General features: G+C 40.6%; 1 protein-coding gene across 3 annotated transcripts in view; it reads left to right on the top strand.

The window, feature by feature from the left end:
- frem1b (Fras1 related extracellular matrix 1b) overlaps positions 1-19,966 on the top strand; it is a 192,311-nt gene that overhangs the window by 67,581 nt on the left and 104,764 nt on the right. For 2 of the 3 annotated variants that reach the window (XM_060830422.1, XM_060830423.1), the window contains exons 11-12: positions 4,398-4,594; positions 7,290-7,380. In XM_060830422.1, coding sequence (XP_060686405.1) covers positions 4,398-4,594; positions 7,290-7,380 — 288 coding nt within the window. Of the gene's footprint in view, positions 1-4,397; positions 4,595-7,289; positions 7,381-10,721; positions 11,021-19,966 lie in introns of those variants that run through there. The other variant, XM_060830424.1, reaches the window with a different exon arrangement.

Genomic DNA, 19,966 nt, shown 5'->3' with positions numbered 1-19,966 from the left:
ATCAAAGTGCTAAAAAGTCTCAAAGGTTTGAAACTGATGGACTATCTGGCTTCAACAAAGGCACTGGAAATGACAACAGTCTATCATCCCTGCAAAGTCCTCCTGACTATTATCTTGGAGGCTATGACAAAATTGGGGGAGCTATCTCACACTCATAAAGCAACAACCTAACATAGTCATACTCAGGGAACTATGCCTTACAGATATTGTCCCAGACACCAACCTCACCCATCCCTGGGTATGTCCTGCCCCACTGATGTTGCCTGGGAGTAATCAGCTTTGACTCTGGGCCCCATGAAATCTCATATCATCAGATCAAACATGGGCAAGGAATCATCCTGCTGACTACAATGTATTTCCTATCCCCCTCAGCAAATGAGTCAGTTGCATATTGAACACCACTTGGAGGAAGCACTGAGAGTGGCAACGATGCAGAATGTATTCTGGATGGGGTGGCTTCAATGTCCATCACCATGAGTGTCTTAGCAATATCATTAGTAACCAAATTAGTCGAGCCCTAAAAGACAAAATCTATTTGATCCCATCCTCACCAATCTGCCTGTTGTAGATGCATGTGTCCATAGTATCTTTGGTAGGAGGAACCACTGTACTGTCCTTGTGTAGATTAAGTCCTACCTTCGCATTAATGATACCTTCTGTGGAGCTGTGTGTCATTATCACCATGCTGAGTGGGATAAATTTCAAATAGGTCGAGCATCATAAGACAAAAGTGAGGCATTATCGACTATCAGCAACAATGTCCATAGCCATCAAGCCAGAGGATCAACTGTGATTTAATGAAGAGTACAGAAGAGCATACCAGGAGCAGCACCAAACATTTAAAAATGAAGTGTTAACCCAGTGAAGCTTCAACACAAAACTATTTGTATGCCAAATGGAATTAACAATAAGTGATAGAGCTCATCAATCACACAACCAAATTCCCTTGCAGTCTTGCCACATCCAATCATAATTGGTGGTGAACAATTGAACAACTCACTGGCGGATCAGAGTCCATAAGGTTCTCCTTCCTCAATGGTAGGGGTGCGCAGCAGATTAAATGAGTCTCAGCCAGATGTGATGATCCATCTCACCCTCCTCCTCTGGAGGTTACCAGCATCATTGATGTCAGTCTTTAGCCAATTTGATTTACTGCAAACAAAGAAATGCATGAAGACATTGGACACTGCAACAGTTATGGGCCATGGCTATAGTTCAGCAATAGTATGAAGACTTGTGTTCCAAAACCAGTCATTCTTCTAAACCAATCTGATCCAATATAGATACTATGTGGAAAATTGTCCCAGGTTTTCTTGCACACAAAAAGCATGAATTTTCCAACTCAACCAATCACTACTCCATCTGTGTACTCGCAATCATTAGTAAAGTATAGGAAGAGGTCAGCAACACCGAGAATTTGCTTAAAGTAACCTGCTTACTGACGCTTAGTTGTGTTCCATCAGGGACCAACTTCAGCTTCTGACTCAGTGTAATCTCAGTTTAAACATGGATAAAAGAGCTGATTTTCAGAGATTAGGTGAAGATTCTGTTGTTAACATCAAGGCTACAATTGACAATACGCGCCATCAAGCAGCCCTGGCAAACTGAAATCATTGTGAATGGGAGGCCAATTTGCTGCTGGTTGGTGTAATACTTAGTTCAAAGGAAGTTGGTATGGATATTTGAGGTCAGTCATCTCAGCACCAGTACGCCTTTGCAGGAGTTCCTCAGGCTAGTGTCCACAACTCAACTATTTTCAGCTGCTTTATCAATGATCTTCCCTCCATTGTAAGGTCAGAAATGGGGATATTGGCTGATGATTGCACTATGTTTAGCACCATTTGTGACTTCTCATACTGAGACAGTCCATGCCCAAAGGCCACAGACCTGGACAATATTCAACCTTGGTTTCACAAGTGGCAAGTATCATTTGCAAGATACATATACCTGGCAATCACCATCTTTAACAATTGAGAATCTAATTAGCATCTCCTGACATTCAATAGCATTACTATTACTGAATCCCTCACTATCAACATCTTGGGGTTTACCATTGACAAGAAACTGAACTGGACTCGCCATATCAATATTGTGGTTACTAGAACAGATGAGAGCAGCAAATAACTCCTTTCCTGACTCCCCAAAGCCTGCCCACTATCAACAAGTGTGGTGGCCTACTCCCTGAGAGCAGATTCAGCATGCAAGAAACTTGAACACTATCCAGGATGAAGCAGACTGCTTGATTAATACCATATCCAAAAACCTCAGCTGCTGAAGGGCCATCTCAACTTGAAATATTAACTTGCACTCATTCCCCAGATGCTGCCTGACCCATTGTGATTTCCAACATTTTTTGTTTCCAGTACAGATTCCGGCATCTGCAGTAACTTGCTCCCAAAGGCGTTCACTTCCTTCATCACTGACATGTTATCAGCAGTGCATGTACCTACAGGATTCGCTGTAGAAATTCGCCATTCCTTAATTGTCACTAGATCAGAATTTTAGAACTCTGCCCTCAACAACATGTGAGTCTACCTACACCAAGTGGATTGCAGTCAGTCAATAAGAGAACTTGTCACCACCTCAATGGTAACTAGGGATGATAGCTGCTGACCCAGATAGAGAAGCCATGTCCCCTCAATGGCAATAGTATTTAAAAAAATGTCAGTGTTGTCAAGACTTGTTGAAAACTTCAGTTTCATTAAAACTTTATTGTCTTACCTTAAGAAAGCCAGATCTTCCTAACCATTCTCACTATAACGTGTTCATGTTCCAACAGGCTTTAATAAAATTTGAACTGAGCAGAATACGTAAATCACATAGATGTTTCAGCATCCACCCATTATGGAAAGTCTTCTACATTGTGCATCCTTACCTCCGATTTCAGTTCACATAATTGACTCTCTTACCATATCCAAAAAGCTACTGAACTGTAGTGAAAACTACAGTTTATTTAAATATATAGTAATGTGATTTCAGTTACAATGATGAGGAATATACTTGAATGACATGAAACAATGAATGACCACTATCTGGTCAGCAGCTGTTACCCCATACCTCGTTACCATTGAGATGGTGGTGGTGAGTTCTCCTATTAATTGACTGCAGTCCACTTGGCATAGGTTCCTTCTGATAGACTGGTTAGCAAGGTTAGATCTCATGGAATACAGGGCGAACTAGCCATTTGGATACAGAACTGGCTTGAAGGTAGAAAACAGAGGGTAGTGGTGGAGGGTTGTTTTTCAGACTAGAGGCCTGTGACTAGTGGTGTGCCACAAGGATCAGTGCTAGGTCCACTGCTTTTCATCATTTATACAAATGACTTGGATGTGAACATAGGAGAAATAGTTAGTAAATTTGCAGATGACACCAAAATTGGAGGTGTAACGGAAAACAAAGAAGGTTACCTTAGAGTACAACAGGATCTTGATCAGGTCTGCTCATGGGCTGAGGAGTGGCAGATGGTGTTTAATTTAGATAAATGTGAGGTGCTGCATTTTGGAAAGGCAAATAAGAGCAGGACTTATAAACTTAATGTTAAGTCCTGGGGAGTGTGCAGATCAAAGAGACCTTGGAGTGCATGTTCATAATTCCTTGAAAATGGAGTTGCAGGTAGATAGGATAGTGGAGAAGGCATTTGGTATGCTTTCCTTTATTGGACAGAACATTGAGTACAGGAGTTGAGAGATCATGTTGCAGCTGTACAGGACATTAGTTAGGCCAGTCTTGGAATATTGTGTGCAATTCTGGTCTCCCTCCTATCGGAAAGATTTTGCGAAACATGAAAGGGTTCAGAAGAAATTTACAAGGATGTTGCCAGGGTTGGAGGATTTGAGCTACAGGAGGAGGCTGAATAGACTGTGGCTATTTTTCTTGGAGCATTGGAGGCTGAGGAATGACCTCATGGAGGTTTATAAAATCATGAGGGGCATGGATAGGGTACGTAGGCAAGGTCTTTTCCCTGGGGTGGAGGAGTCCAGAACTAGAGGGTGTAGGTTTAGGGTGAGAGGGGAAAAATTTAAAAGAGACCTAAGGGGCAACTTTTTCATGCAGAGGATTGTACGTGTATGGAATGACCTGCCAGAGGAAGTGGCGGAGGCTGGTACAATTACAACATTTAAAAAGCATCTGGATGGGTATATGAATAGAAAGAGTTTATAGTGATATGGGCCAAGTAATGGCAATTGGGACTAGAGTAGGTTAGGATATCTGGTTGGCATGGACAAGTTGGACCAAAGGGTCTTTTTCCATGCTGTACATCTTTATGGCTCTATGACTTCCTTTAAGAAACAATGCTTTTGTTTATCTATCAGGAGCCTGTGTCTTTTGGTGCACCAATGAATTCTTATCATTTAGTCAGTTAGCAAAGTCAATCCTTCAGTTGTTTTGTTTTTCAGATAACAATGGTCCGTATAATGCCAGTGAAGGATCAGTTACCTAAAGAAGTTGATGGTGCTACACGCTATTTGGTAACAAAAGAAACGGAAATTAATCACATCACAAAGGATCATCTCCATTTCACAGACACAGAATCCCCAGAGAATGAATTGATGTACATAATCAGTAAACCATGTTTTTTCCCAACAAACCAGAGGTATGCTGTTTAATGTTGCCTTTTGGATGTCGTTAAAATGAACTTCACATACATATTTGAAGCTGGTATACTTAAATATATCTACTAATAGTTAATCTATTTTCATATATTTATGACCACACCTTTTTAGCTCAGTAGTGTCCAAACCTTTCTCTTTATTCTTTATCCTCTGAATCACTTGCTGATACATCTACCAATGATAAATATAATCATGGACTGATCTACAACCTGCAGTCCAATTTCTATTCTTTGTGATCTAGATGACCGTAACATTTGTTACTGCCTCTCAGTAGCAATGCAAATACCTCATAGAGGAAGGAGGAAATTATATTGGTAGTTATATTTAAATGCCACATAGCAGTAATTCACCTACAAGAGTTTTAGCATCAGTAAAATATCTCCAGGTATTGAAAAGTATTTATTAATATTGACTCTTCTAGTTAAACATCTTAATGAACACACCTTTGACAATGAATACTTAGCTTCAGGTCTGATGTTTATCTGATGATTAGTCAATGGAGAAAACTATGTTGATAGTTATTAAGATATTTACAGGGAAAAACAGGATAGATAGAGATAAATTATCCCCAGTCGTTGGAGATTCTAGAGTTAGGTGGCTTAGTCTTAAAGTAGTTCCAGACTGTTTAGGAGAGATGTTAGAAAGCACAAGGATGGTGCAGATTTCAAACTCCCTTCCATAAATAGCAATTGATGCTAGATCAGTTGTTAACTTTAACAATAAGGTAGATAATTGTTTGTTCAATCAACATATTAAGAGATATGGGACAAAGCCAGGTATATGGAGTCAGTCCATACATCAGCCATGATTTCATCGAAGGGTAGGACAGGCTGAAGGGGCTGAATGGCTTACTCATGTTTCTATGTTCCAATGTAGTGTTTATTATTTCTAGCTGTGTACCTACTTGTACTACAGCATATAAAAGTCATATCCCAAAGGCAACTTTCTTGTCCTTAATTTAGCACAGAGCAGACCCTTTGGTCCAAGTCATCCATGCTGACCAGATATCCTAAGCTAATCTAGTCCCATTTGCCATTACTTGGCCCATATCCCTCTAAACCCTTCCTATTCATATAGCCACCCAGAAACCTTTTAAATGCTGCAATTGTACAACCTCCACCACTTCCTCTGGCAGCTCATTCCATACACACACCACCCTCTGCATGAAAAAGTTACCTCTCAGGTCCTTTTTAAAATTTTTCCCTCTCACCTTAAACCTATACCAAACAAATATGTTGATTGAACAAACAGTTATCCTGGGAAAATGGCCTTGATTGTTTATCCTATTCATGCCCCTCGTGATTTTATAACATCTATAAGGTCACTCCTCAGCCTCTGATGCTCCAAGAAAAATAGCCCCAGCCTATTCAGCTTCTCCCTGAAGCTCAAAACCTCTTACTCTGGCAACATCCTTGTAAATCTTTTCTTAAACCTTTCAAGTTTAACAACCTCCTTCCCATAGCAGGAAGACCAGAACTGAACACAGTATTCCAAAAGTTGTCACAACATAACATCTCAACTCCTGTATTCAATACACTGACCAATAAAGGCAAGTGTACCAACTATCAACTTTGCTACCCTGTCTACCTGCGATGCCACTTTTAAAGAATTATAAATCTGCACCCAATGTCTCTTTGTTCAGCAACACTCCCCTGGACCTCACCATTAAGTGTTTAAGTCCTGCCCTGATTTTCCTTACCAAACTGCAACGCCTTCTATTTATCAAAATCAAAATCCATCTGCCACTCCTTAGCCCATTGTTACATCTGATCAAGGTTCCGTTGTACTCTGATATAAACTTCTTCACTGTCAACTACACCCCCAATTTTGATGTCACTGCAAACTTACTAACCATTCCTCCTAAATTTGTATCCAAATCATTTTTTTTATGGCAAAAGGTAGTGGCCCAGTACTGATCCTTGTGGCACACTACTGGTCACTGGCCTTCGGTCCAAAGAATAATCCTCCACCACCACCCATTATCTCCTACCTTCAGGCCAATGGGCTAGCTCTCCCTGGATTCCACGTGATCTAAACTTACTAGCCAGTCTACCGTGCGAAAATTTGTTGAATGCCTTGCTGAGGTCCATAAAGACAAATTCCGCTGCTCTGCCTTCATCAACCTTCTTTGTCACTTCTTCAAAAAGCTTCAAAAAGGTTGCACTGAAATGTTTATAAATTACACCAGCACTTGTTATTTGACTTCATTCACTGAAATATCCACTTCTTTATCTTGTTAGCAAAACAGCTCCTTTAATTGAGTTGGGGACATTATACATAAAAATCTGAAAAATATGTTTTACTTATATCTAGTTTTATTTTCGTTTTTCTATATTCCTATCTGGTGTGATGTTGGGAAAACAATTCTGAGATCATAAATAAGATGCTTTAATTTCACATTGCTTTACCACTTGTATAAATCCTTGAAATCCTTTTGTTCCCGTTTCACATAGGACAACGGTAAAAAAGTTTAATGCACAAAATTTGGATCTTTATGACTGATGTGCTTTTTAAAATGTTTCAAGAGCTGATCTATAATCCAGATTAATTGGAAATTGGGCAGGTGCCTCTACTGTAGCTATCATAAATAAGTTTAAGAAAATGCACTTATTTATGCAGAATGCAGATGCTGCCAACCTTATTCATTGCTTTTGTCTTGATTTTGCCTTATTACAGAATGTACGATGCAGGCAAGATAATTTTCACAGACAGTACAAAGAATATGAAAAAGGATCCTTCCATCCCTATGATGAGATCATTTACACAGGTACCTTAAGTAGAATCTACATCACATTGAGATACTATAATCTTTTAAATTGATACAATTCATGCAAAGTTATACATAGAACTCAACAAAATTATACATAATCCAATTAGAATTGAACACTAGTAGCAGATACAGCATTGTTTCAAATATTTCGTTTAAAAGTTCTTGTCTTTCAAATGAAGTGTTCCATGTGATAAAGAGCTATGAAATATATATTTTATTGTATAGCTTACTTTATTTGTAAGCAACAGGAGAGGGAGCACTTCCTGCTGTTGAACATACAGTGTCAGTCACAGAAATTGGGACGCTTTGAAGTGCAGCTACTGCCTTAAAACTCATTTTATCATCTGTGTCCAGACAGACAGCTTAAATTAACTTTGAGATGCAAACTGAAACCTGTTATTATGGAGACAATGAAAACAGAATCATGTTCAAATTAATGGTTCCCAAAATTGTTCTACTCCTTTGCCATTATTAATCAAATTCTCATCTACAATACATTGTGCCATTGCTTTTATTAATAGGACTTTTTGCAGATGCTGTGAAAATGACTGAGTTAGCCCAGGCATTTTGGTGATTCTTAATCTTGAATTATTTAGTTACATTAGCTATTTTCTACAAATGAATATGTTCTTCAGTAGATGAATGGAATCTAATGTAGGAAAATGTGAGTTCATCATTTAACTGGCTTCAATATGTCTGCTGAAACTTTGTTAAAAGGAAGAATCAAAAAGGCAGACTACTATTGAAGCAGAGAGAGAGAGACTCCAGCACAGTGCAGCTCAGAGTGATCTGGGTATTTATGTGCAAGAAACACAAGTCAGCATGCAGTTGTAGCAAATAATTAAAAAATACTAATGAAGTTTTGTGTAGGCCCCCTTGTGGAGCAGTGATAGTGTCCCTTCCCCTGGACTAATTGGGTTCAAGTCCTACTTGCCCAGATGTGTGTAATAACATCTCTGAATAGGTTGATTAGAAATATAGGCTAATTAACATTTTGTTAACAATGAAATTTTGGCCTTTACTGCTCAGTTGTTGGATTTGATAGCAGGGATGTCTGGTTACAACTATAGACTATGCCAGTGAGGTGGCACCTGGAATACTGTGTACAGTTTGGGTCCCTGTATTTAAAAAAGGATATTTTGGCATTGGAAACTGTTTGAAAGAGATTCTCTTGGCTGGTTGTTGAGAAAAAAATAATTGACTTATCAAGAAAAGGAAACATATTAGGCCTTTCTTCATTGGAGTTTATAAGGATGAGGGATGGTCTCACTGAAACATATAAGATTCTGAGATGGTTTAACAGGGTAGAGTTTGAGAAGATGTTTCCATTAGTGGGATATCTCAAATTAAGGAGCAAATTATCGGAATAAAAGGGACACTCATCCATTCAAAGTTAAAAATCACACAACACCAGGTTATAGTCCAATAGGTTTAATTGAAAGCACACGAGCTTTCAGAGCGTCGCTCCTTCATCAGGTGAATGTGGAGGACACAATTGTAAGGCACAGAATTTATAGCAAAAATTTACAGTGTGATGTAATTGAAATTATACATTGAAAAATACCTTGATTGTCTGTTGAGTCTTTCATCTGTTCGAATAGCATGATAGTTTCACTTCTTTCATGTGTAAATCACAAAATGTTTTTTTAAAAATTGCATTCTCGGGTTAGCTGTTATCAGTTTAACTGTAACAATTGGTGATAGGGAGACAAGATGTTGAAGATGTTAGCCCCCTGTGTTTTCTGTCGATGCCATGATGTTTAGATTGATTCTAATCTAAAATGTGAGATTACAGAGTTTTACATGAATTCATGCAGTTTTTGAGCTAAGTACAATGTAACTCTGCAAGTAAAAATTCACCCCACAAAATATGTGTGCATGTGGGTCTTTGTGTCTGAGTCTGTGTGTGTCTGTCTGGGTTGGGGGTTGTGAGTGTGAGAGATAATGTATATGTGTGTGTAGTGAGTGTAGAGTATCTTAAGTCTGTGAGGGGGTGCATGCGTGAGTGTGTATGTTTCTGGGGGTTGTCGGTGTCTGTGATGAGAGTGTATACGTGTGTGCATGAGTGTAGAGTGGTCTAAGTCTCTGAGAGGATGTGTGTGTGTGTGTGTGTGTGTGTGTGTGTGTGTGTGTGTGTGTGTGTGTGTGTGTGTGTGTGTGTGTGTGTGTGTGTGTGTGTGTGTGTGTGTATATAGTGCAATGGTGATCACCTGTAATGTGACATGAACTCAAGGTCCCGGTTGAGGCCTTCCTTATGGGTACCAAACTTAGCTATCAGCCTCTGCTCAGCCACTTTTCACTGCTGCCTGTCCCGAAGTCCGCCTTGGAGGATGGCCACCCGAAGGTCCGAGGTCGAATGTCCTGGACCACTGAGGTGTTCCCCAAATGGGAGAGAACACTCCTGATTGTTAATTGTTGTGCGGTGGCCATTCATCCATTGCCGTAGCCTTTGCTTGGTCTTGCCCACAACGTATAAGATAGAGAACATTGGCTAAGTCACATTAGTACCTGCCACGTACATGGTATCCATGTCCATACTCTGACACGTCTTGCAGCGTCTACCCTGACAGGGTTGTATAGAGTTGTCCTGAAAGCCAGGCGGTTTGCTACGAACAATGATCTGTTTGAGGTTTGGCGGTTGTTTAAAGGCGAGCAGTGGAGGTGTGGGGAAGGTCTTGGTGAAGTGCTCATTCTCATTGATAATGTGTTGCATCAAGGATGGACACCTCAGCACCTCACTGTACCATAAACCCACAGACAACCTCACAATGCTACACTTCTCCAGCTTCCACCCAAAACATATTAAAACAGCCATCCCCTATGGACAAGCCCGATGCATACACTGGATCTGCTCAGATGAGGAGGAACGTAACGGGCACCTGGAAATACTCAGAGATGCCCTCACAAGAACAGGGTACGATGCTCAACTCATCGACCGTCAGTTCCGACATGCCACAGCAAGGAACCGTAATGACCTCCTCAGGAGACAGACACGTGCTGCAACTGACAGGGTACCCTTCGTTGTTCAGTACTTCCAAGAGGCTGAAAGATTACGCCATGTTTTTCATGACCTGCAACACCTTATCAATGAGGATGAGCACCTCGTCAAGACCTTCCCCACACCTCCGCTGCTCGCCTTTGAACAACCACCAAACCTCAATCAAATCATTGTTTGTAGCAAGCTGCCCGGCTTTCAGGACAACTCCATACCACCCTGTCATGGTAGGCGCTGCAAGACATGTCAGAGTGTGAACCATTACACGTGGGGACACCTCCCTTCATGTACGTGGCAGGTACTCATGTGACTCAGCCAACGTTGTCTATCTTATACGTTGCAGGCAAGGATGCCCTAAGGCATGGTACATTGGGGAAACCGAGCAAAGGCTACAGCAACAGATGAATGGGCACCACACAACAATCAACAGACAGGAGTGTTCCTTCCCAGTTGGGGAACACTTCAGTGGTCCAGAACATTCAACTTCGGATCTTCGGGTGACCATCCTCCAAGCCGGACTTTGGACAGGCAGCAGCGAAAAGTGGCCGAGCAGGCTGATAGCTAAGTTCCATACCCATAGGGAGGGCCTCAACCGGGACCTTGGGTTCATGCCACATTATAGGTGACCACCATTGCACTATACACACACACAGACACTCCTACACACACACACACACACACACACACATATACACAACACGCACACAAACACTCACACACACTCCCACACTCACACAGGCATCCTCTCAGAGACTTAGACCACTCTACACTCATGCGCACACACGTACACTCTCTTCACAAATACTCACAACCCCCCACCCCAGAAACACACACACTCCCACACTCACACATGCACTCCTTCACAGACTTAAGACACTCTACACTCACTACACAGACATATACACTATCTCTCACACTCACAACCTCCAACCCAGACAGACACACACAGACTCAGACACAAAGACCCACATGCACACATATTTTGTGGGGTGAAGTTACATTGTACTTTGCTCAAAAACTGCGTGAATTCATGTAAAACTGTGTTATCTCACTTTTTAGATTAGAATCAGTCCGAAAGCTAGTGTGCTTCCAATTAAACCTGTTGGACTCTAACCTGGTGTTGTGTGATTTTTAACTTTGTACACCCCAGTCCAACACTGGCATCTCCAAATCATCCATTCAAAACTTAGGTAATGAGAAAATCCTTCTCCAAGAATGTTGTTATTGTCTGGAATTTTCTGTCCCAGAGATTAATGAAGACTAAATTAAAGAAGATATTTAAAGAAGAGGTAAGTAGGTTTTTGAAATATCAGGAATCTGGATAGACGACTATAATGAGCTGACAGGAAAAAGGAGTTGAGACCTGAGGCAGATCAGCCATGATCTTATTGAACGATGGGGCAGGTTTGAGGGGCCAAAAGGCCCAATCATGCTCTTATATCTTATGTTCTTAAGCTTTTCCGTTCTTCCCAAGTAAGCCACTGTTTTTGCAGCTGCCACAAAGACTCATCACCATGTTCAGTGTTTTGAATTCAAAATATAATAAATAAAAATATTAAATTGAAAATGTATCCAATGTAGAGCTCAAGATTATGACACAGAGATTAAAGCTCCCAGTAACTACCTAACATTCTCGCCAGGTTGTGGTGGAATTATAATTTCCATAACATTGATTCTGCTGCCACCAACCAGAAAAGTGTCAGCATAATTACATGTGTCAGCAGCCACAGTGTGCACCGATGGTGCATTCTCAACTGGTCCTGATGCCTTTCCAGTTGGTCCTGGAAATATAGTGTTATTTAAAGGCAACCAGTTCTGCAATGTTAGAATTGTAATGACAAAACTATTAACAACCACTATTAATTAAAGTAATCTGAAATGGATTGATTGTATATTTTAATTAATGCTAGAGTTAATGCCAATATGTAAATCATTCAGATTTGCCTCTTTTTAGATTTTAAAGTCATCGGAATTGTCAGGGAATATTTTCTTTATAACTGATTAATTAATATCAACACTGATCACTATGGATTGTTTGTATATTTTAATTGACGCTAGAAATAATGCTAGTATATAGATCATTCAGCGTTTGGAAATGAAAGCATAAACTCAGGTGTCATTTTAGATTTTAGCAATAACAAGAATCTTGGGATACATTTTTTGGTTCACTTCAGCAGACTTATTAAGACCAGTTAAAATCAACTGGCTGAGCAATCACATTCCACAGCGTAGCTCTCTGTTGATCATTCTTAACTAACCCAATCATCTATCCTAATTTTGAGCTGGATGTGAAATAAAAGCACTGCAATAAATAGAACGCAGATTACAGGTCAAGCAACATTCTACATATTTGTTTGCATTTAGCATATGGGGATAAAAAAAGTTTTAAAATATGATGTCAATAATTTTGAGCACTGAAAACTGTATAAATATATTTTATGTCTTCTGGCACTACTTGCAATTGACTGAAGATATTCACTGACTTCTGTCATATGTAATTTGTATAGTTAGCTTCTTAGGTTAGGACCACAGTCCTGGATTTCTACTCTTGAAAATGGTTCTAAGTTGCATTAGATGGTTCGACAGAGGTGAGAAATCTTTCAGTATATTACATGCAGAATTCAACCATGGACATATGCCTAATATTTGCATTTTGGCACTGAACAGCAGAAAAAAAATCATTCAACGTTTTTTTCCTGATAGATGTAGGGAAACATTGACTGTATGTTCCCATTTAGGACGCATTTGGAGAAGTATACCCCATAGACATAGAAAATAGATCACTCAGTCAACTTCTAAGCACTGTTAACAGAGCATCTGTCATATTAATGCCACGTACTCTGTCATTTGCCATGACTCTTATGTCCTATGACTACTATTATTTGAATTGTACTTATAGCGATGAGATAAATGGTGGATTCCAATTATTGTTTCAACCTTAGGTGGAAATTTGGCTGGATCTAGTGGAGCCTGCTGAAGTGGGAATGGTAGTGTGTGAGTCAGCAGGATCGAATGGGGATATCACATCAGATTTACATCTTTGGGAAAACTCTAATTAGCTTAGAGTGGGAAAGAATTGATGCAGAAATTCCACCTGCCAGTAGATGAAAAAACAATTATGCTCAATGATAAGCCATTTGATAATCTTATTGGTAGCTCAAGGAATCTTCCAAACTCTCATAGCTTTCTATACTTCCCTACCAAGTTTATATGCAGTCGATTGGGTGAGAGGTATCTAATTCACAACAACTCTGGTACAGGCAAATGATCCACCATATGGTATGGGAGGTTGAAATCCACTCCTGTTTGCTTTCCTCTGACCACCCTCTTTCTGACATTACAAATGACACTGCCTTCATGATGCTTACCTCGTCCTCTCATACATGTGCACTGGGATTTAGCATCAATCCTAGGGCTGACATCAGTGTGTCAGTTACAGCAGCTGCAGCTCCTAGTGCTGCTTTTTACAACAGTGTGCTGCCAGCCAATGCTTGGCCAGCAACTCTTGCAGGTGGGATTCTGTCCTTCAGAGTCGATAATCTCAAAGGAGGCCATGAAGCTGACCAACTAAGTATCTGATGGACACCGATTTATATTGGTTCTTTCCTTCAAATGTGATGCCAAATTCCTGTTCTCCAAATGATGGGAAGACCTCAAAATCTGGAGGAAAACACAGCCCAAAGAGAGAGAAATAATATCTTTTGGTACTGGATGTTTAATTTTGTCATATTATATAAAAATAAAAATCATGTCCAACTCCTAAATGCCATTGCAATACAATAAGCTAAATATAATAATATAGTTTGTTCATTTGTACAATATTTTGGGCAGCACGGTGGCTCAGTGGTTAAGACTGCTGCCTCACAGCACTAGGGATCCGGGTTCAATTCCAGCCTCAGGTGACTGTCTGTGTGGAGTTTGCACACTCTCCCTGTGTCTGCGTGAGTTTTCTCCAGGTGCTTCGGTTTCCTCCCACAATCCAAAGATGTGCAGGTTAGGTGAATTGGCCATGTTAAATTGCCCATAGTGTTCAAAGATGTGTAGGTTAGATGCATTAGTCAGGGGTAAATATAAGATAATAGGGTCAGGAAATTGGTCAAGGTGGGTTGCTCTTTGGAGGGTTAGTGTGGACATGTTGGGCCAAAGGGCCTATTTCCACACTGTAGGGATTCTTCTTCTTCTAAGGCAACATGAGATGTAATTGTCCTATGTAATTTCTCAAACAGGAGAGCATCACAACTCTCCCCAAGACTGCAAGAAACTACAGAGAATCATGAACATAGCCCAGTCCATCATGCAAACTAGCCTCTCATCCATTGACTCTCCACTTGTTTGGGAAAGCAACCAACATATTCAAAAACCCCTCCCATACCAGTTAAACTCTTTTCCACCCTTTTCCCCAGGATAGAAGATATAAAAGTTTGAATACACATATGAACAGATTCAAGAACAGCTTCTCCCCCCTGCTATCAGACCTTTGAACAGGCCTCTCAAATACTGATGTCAATCTTTCTCTCTCTGCAGCTGTAGCACTGTATTTTGCACTCTGTTCTACTACCCTGATGCACTTTGTATGGTATGATCTGCCTGCAGAGCATGCAAAACATTTTTTTTACTGTGTCTCGATACATATGAACCAAGAACAAGGAACAATATAGTACAGGAACAGGCCCTTTGGCCCTCCAAACCTGCGCCAATACATTCTGCCCTTCCAAACTATAACTGGCTTCATTTACAGGATCCATATCTCTCTATTCCCTTCCTATTCATATATTCATCCAGGTGTTTCCTGAAAGCTGCTATTGTATCTGCTTCCACCACCTCTTTTGGCAGTACATTCCAGGCATTCACCACACTTTGTATGAAAAGCTTGTCTCGCACATCTCTTTTAAACTTTCCCCTTCACACCTTGAACCTGTTTCCCCCAGTAATTGACCCTTCCACCTTGCGAAAAAGCCTCATACTTTCCACTCTATCTGTGCCATTCACAATCTTATAAACTTCTATCAGGTCACTCCACAATCTCCTGCATTCCAGTAGAGACAAACCCAGTCTATCCAACCTTTCTTCATAGCTAAAATGCCCCACACCAGGCAACATCCTGTAAACCTTTTCTGTACCCTATCCAAAGTATCCACATCCTTTTGGTAGTGTGGTGACCACAACTTTATGCAATATTCAAAGTGTAATCTAACTAAAGTTCTATAAAGCTGCAGCATAGCTTGTCTAAATTTATACTCAATGCCCCTTCCGATGAAAACAAGCATGTCATAAGTCTTTTTACTACCATATCCATCTGCGCTCCCACCTTCAGTGATTTGTGGACCTGCACATCCTGATCCCTCTGCATATCAATACTCCTAAGAGTTCTGTCATTCACTGTATAATTTCCATCTGTACTTGACCTTCCAAAATGCAACACATCACATGTGACAACAATCAATCAAATAAAAAAAACAGGAATTTTCCAAGTGAGCTTCATCTAGTAGAGTCATTTCTCGAACTAATGAAGACTTTTAAAAATCACGAATTCAGTTCATCCATATACAACAATGAAACATAACAGGATATTTGTAAATTATTTAACTTATACGTAAGCTATCAAAATTTAATGTACGTATTTGTTATTACTGTTTTGTTGTTTAATTGCTCTTATAACATTTATGTGGCAATTAAATCCTAAGAGAAAGACATAGGATAGTGCAATTCTGTCTTCTGAAGGTGAGAAAAATCCCATGGAGGCATAAGATAGAACCAATCATTGAAACAATGTGTAAATCATCATTATTTTTCTGGACATGCTGTGAAATTTTCATATGTATTGAAATAAGTGAAATCGTGTTCAAAAAAGTAGAGAACTATCGCTCAAATATGATTGTAGTCTGTAAAAGGAACTAAAAACATGTTGTGTGAATGATGGTAAAACAAACCCTAAATGTGAAAACGTACTATTCAAATGAAAACCATTAAGGTTGAGTAGGAATATTGGGCTCTAATAGAAAATGTGGTGCAATTCTCTGGTGTCATAAAGCAATTATTTCATTCTCTTTCTTGTAGATAATTTCTCAGGTTTCACAATGCTTTGATTCCACTCTAATAGGTTCTGAGATGTCTTATCCCCAATGCACGATTTGCTGTCAATGGCACATGCAGGGCTGGTGGTGTATGAATAGTCCAGTAAAGGAGTTCTTGGGAAGCTTTATGTGCACTCTCTGAAGTTTCCATGTGCTCCTTAAAAGATTTCTTCATGATTTGGAGGTCTCTATAATGAACATTCTCCATTTTGATCAGTCACAAGCAAGGGATTCCTTTGAGTTAGCATGGATATTTGACCTTCACAAGGATGCTTTGAGAAAATTCCTAAAGCGTACTCCAGTCAGTCTCACTTTCGCTGAGGGCAAATTGTGAGAACCAGTTATGAGAGATGAAATTAATTGTGACTAAAGTGAAAATTAATCAGGATGATCAGTATAGTTTTGTTAAGAAGGTCTTGTCTTACTAACTTAATTAAATTTTCTGGAGGTAACAAGGAGAATTAATGAAAAGGAATTTGAATGGTTTTCTGTGAGTTAATTGAGGTATACAAAATGATGAAGAGTTTGAATAGAGTGGACAGGGAAAACCTGTTTCACCTATTCCAGAGGCCAATTACCAAGGGCACAGACCCAAGATGAAAAATGAGAGTAAAGAAATGGGAGTGGTTGTTTGGATTTTACTGCCCAGTTTGGTAGTTGAGGTGAAAACACTGCATCTGCATCTGAAGCCACAAGGCTATGGACCAGGTGTTGGAAAATGGGATGAGAATGGAATGTTAATTTACCCAGCCAGTGCAAATATGATGGGCTGCATGACCTCTATTTGTGTCATAACATTTCTATTGTTCGATTTTCATTGCTCTCCTGCTGTAAGAAAGCTCTGAGTAGAGAAGTTGCTTCAAGAGTTGGGTTGTGGACAAACTAACCACATGTTCTATCCAGTAGATCTGGTTTTCAGTGACTTGCAGCTCAAAGATAGACATGCTGGCTTGAGAGAAGATGCTGCTATACATCTTTCTGGAGCAACTATTTCATTGCATGGATCACTTGCACATATTACAATGTACTCCTAAGTAGATGTGCAAATGCTTACGTGATCCATAAGACTGTAATTCAATGAATGATACAACAAAAGACAGACAATTAAATAAGCAAGAACCTAAAGATGTGACTGTTGCAGAGGAGATGTGACTACCGGGAAGCTAATATCAACAGCAGATAGTTTCAACATTCTCCAACTGTGTTCTGATACGGTGTTGAATAGTTTGGAAATGATGATGATTGTCCATTCCACGTATCATTAACAGGACTACTCTGTAGCTTATAGAAAAGATTTTGTCATTTACTTAGTTTGTGGATGTCAACTGTTTGTCAACAAAGATAATATTCCACTGAATGTGATCATCTTATTATTTAATATTGCTCAGTGTATACCAATCTTTCTCTCCTAGACCTCTACAAACAATACAGAATAATACTCCTTGAATTCAGTATTCCTGTTTGTCAATTTCTCTGCCTTCTCTGTAACTGCTCCCAGGAGGAGAAATTCCACTCCAGGACATCCCAGATGTCCTCCTATTTCAAGGACTGCAATTTCCCTTTCCATGTAATCAACGATACCTTCCAGCACATCTCCTCCACTTCCCGCACCTCCACCCTCGAAATCCACCCCTCCAACAATAACAAGGATAGAACCACCCCCCTCCCCACACACCCCCCACCCCACGCCCCCCCCCCAGTCCTCACCTTCCACCCCACTAATACCTGGATACAGCGAATTATCCTCCACCATTTCCACCACCTACAGTCAAAGTCCAACACCAGAGATGTTTTTCCCACCCCACCCCTATCAGCATTTTGCAGAGACCATTCCCTTTGTGACTCCCTCGTTAGCTCCATGCCCCCTACCATGCCCCCCACCCTCCACACCTGGCACCTTCCTGTGTCGCTGCACAAAATGTAAACCCTCATACCTACACCTCCCCACTCACCTCCATCCAAGGCCAAAAGGATAATTTCAGATCCGTCGAAGATTTTCCTGCACGTCCACCCACCTCATCTACTGCATTCATTGCTCTTGATGTGGTCTCCTGTACATCAGGGAGACAGAATGTCAACTCACGGAGCGGTTCAGGGAACATCTTTTGTTGCACACACCAAACAACCCCACTACCCTGTGGCCAACCAGTTCAACTCCTCCTCCCACTTCTCCAAGGACATGCAAATCCTGAGTTTCCTCCACTGCCAAATCAAAGCCACCCACAAACTGGAGGAAGAACACCTCATTTTCCATCTCAGGATTCTACAGTCACATGGCATCAACATTGACTTCACCAGTTTCCAAATCTCTCCTCTAGTAAAAAGTGAGGTCTGCAGATGCTGGAGATCAGAGCTGAAAATGTGTTGCTGGTTAAAGCGCAGCAGGTCAGGCAGCATCCAAGGAACAGGAAATTCGACGTTTCGGGCAAAAATTTCTGATGAAGGGCTTTTGCCCGAAACGTCGAATTTCCTGTTCCTTGGATGCTGCCTGACCTGCTGTGCTTTAACCAGCAACACATTTTCAGCCCAAATCTCTCCTCTCCCCATCTCATCCAAGAACCAACCATCCAACTCGACACCTCCCTCTTGACCAGTCCTACCTGTCCATCTACCTTCCCGCCTATCTGCTCCACTATCCCCACCGACCTATCACAACTACCTCCCACCTGCATCCCCTTATCATCTTCACACTCATCTTCCCCCACCCCCACCCCACCCTCCTATTTATCTCTCAGCCCCCTTCCATCTCCATATTGCTGATGAAGGGCTGATGCCCAAAACGTCAACTGTCCTGCTGCCTGACTTACTGTGCTTTTCCAGTGCCACGTCTATAGTTCAGACTGATGGCTGCTAGTTTAATAAAACCTGCAAGCTATACACCATATAAGGGTGGGATTGGAATGTTACTCCCCCAGTCGCGCAAACCATCTGTGCAACCATTTGTGGTGACACCACCTGATGCTTCACAGCAAAAGCATCAATTGTGATATCCTGTACATGGACACAATGAGCTAAAAGGTTTTGAATGATGTTCTTAAAGTTATTAATGATTCACTCATCCACAGGATCTGGCATCACCTGCAAAGTCATGATGACGGAATAGAGATATATTTCCAAGCAAGAATAGTATAGGATATATAGGAATCATATGTGTGTTTTTCCATATCCAGTCTTTCCTTATCATTCAAACCCTCTAGTTCAGGCAACATCCTTGTAAATCTTTTCTGCAGTCTTTCCAATTTAACAATATCCTCCCTATAGATGGACGACCAGAACTGTATACAAAAGTGGCCTCACCATTGTCATGGAAAGCCACAAATTATGTCCCAATTCTTATGCTCAATGCTCTGACCAATGAAGGTAAATGTGCCAAATGACTTCTTTACTACCCTGTCTACCTGCGAGTCCACTATGTACCCAACCCCTAGGATCCTATGTTGGATAATACTCCCTGCCATTAACAGTTTTTTCCATTCAGATTAGATAAGATTAGACTACCTATAGTGTGGAAACA

This window comes from Hemiscyllium ocellatum, chromosome 9 (assembly GCF_020745735.1).
Source record: "Hemiscyllium ocellatum isolate sHemOce1 chromosome 9, sHemOce1.pat.X.cur, whole genome shotgun sequence".
Lineage (NCBI taxonomy): Eukaryota > Metazoa > Chordata > Chondrichthyes > Orectolobiformes > Hemiscylliidae > Hemiscyllium > Hemiscyllium ocellatum.
Note: the sequence above shows the minus strand (reverse complement) of the source record. Positions and strands in the feature narration are given on the sequence as shown.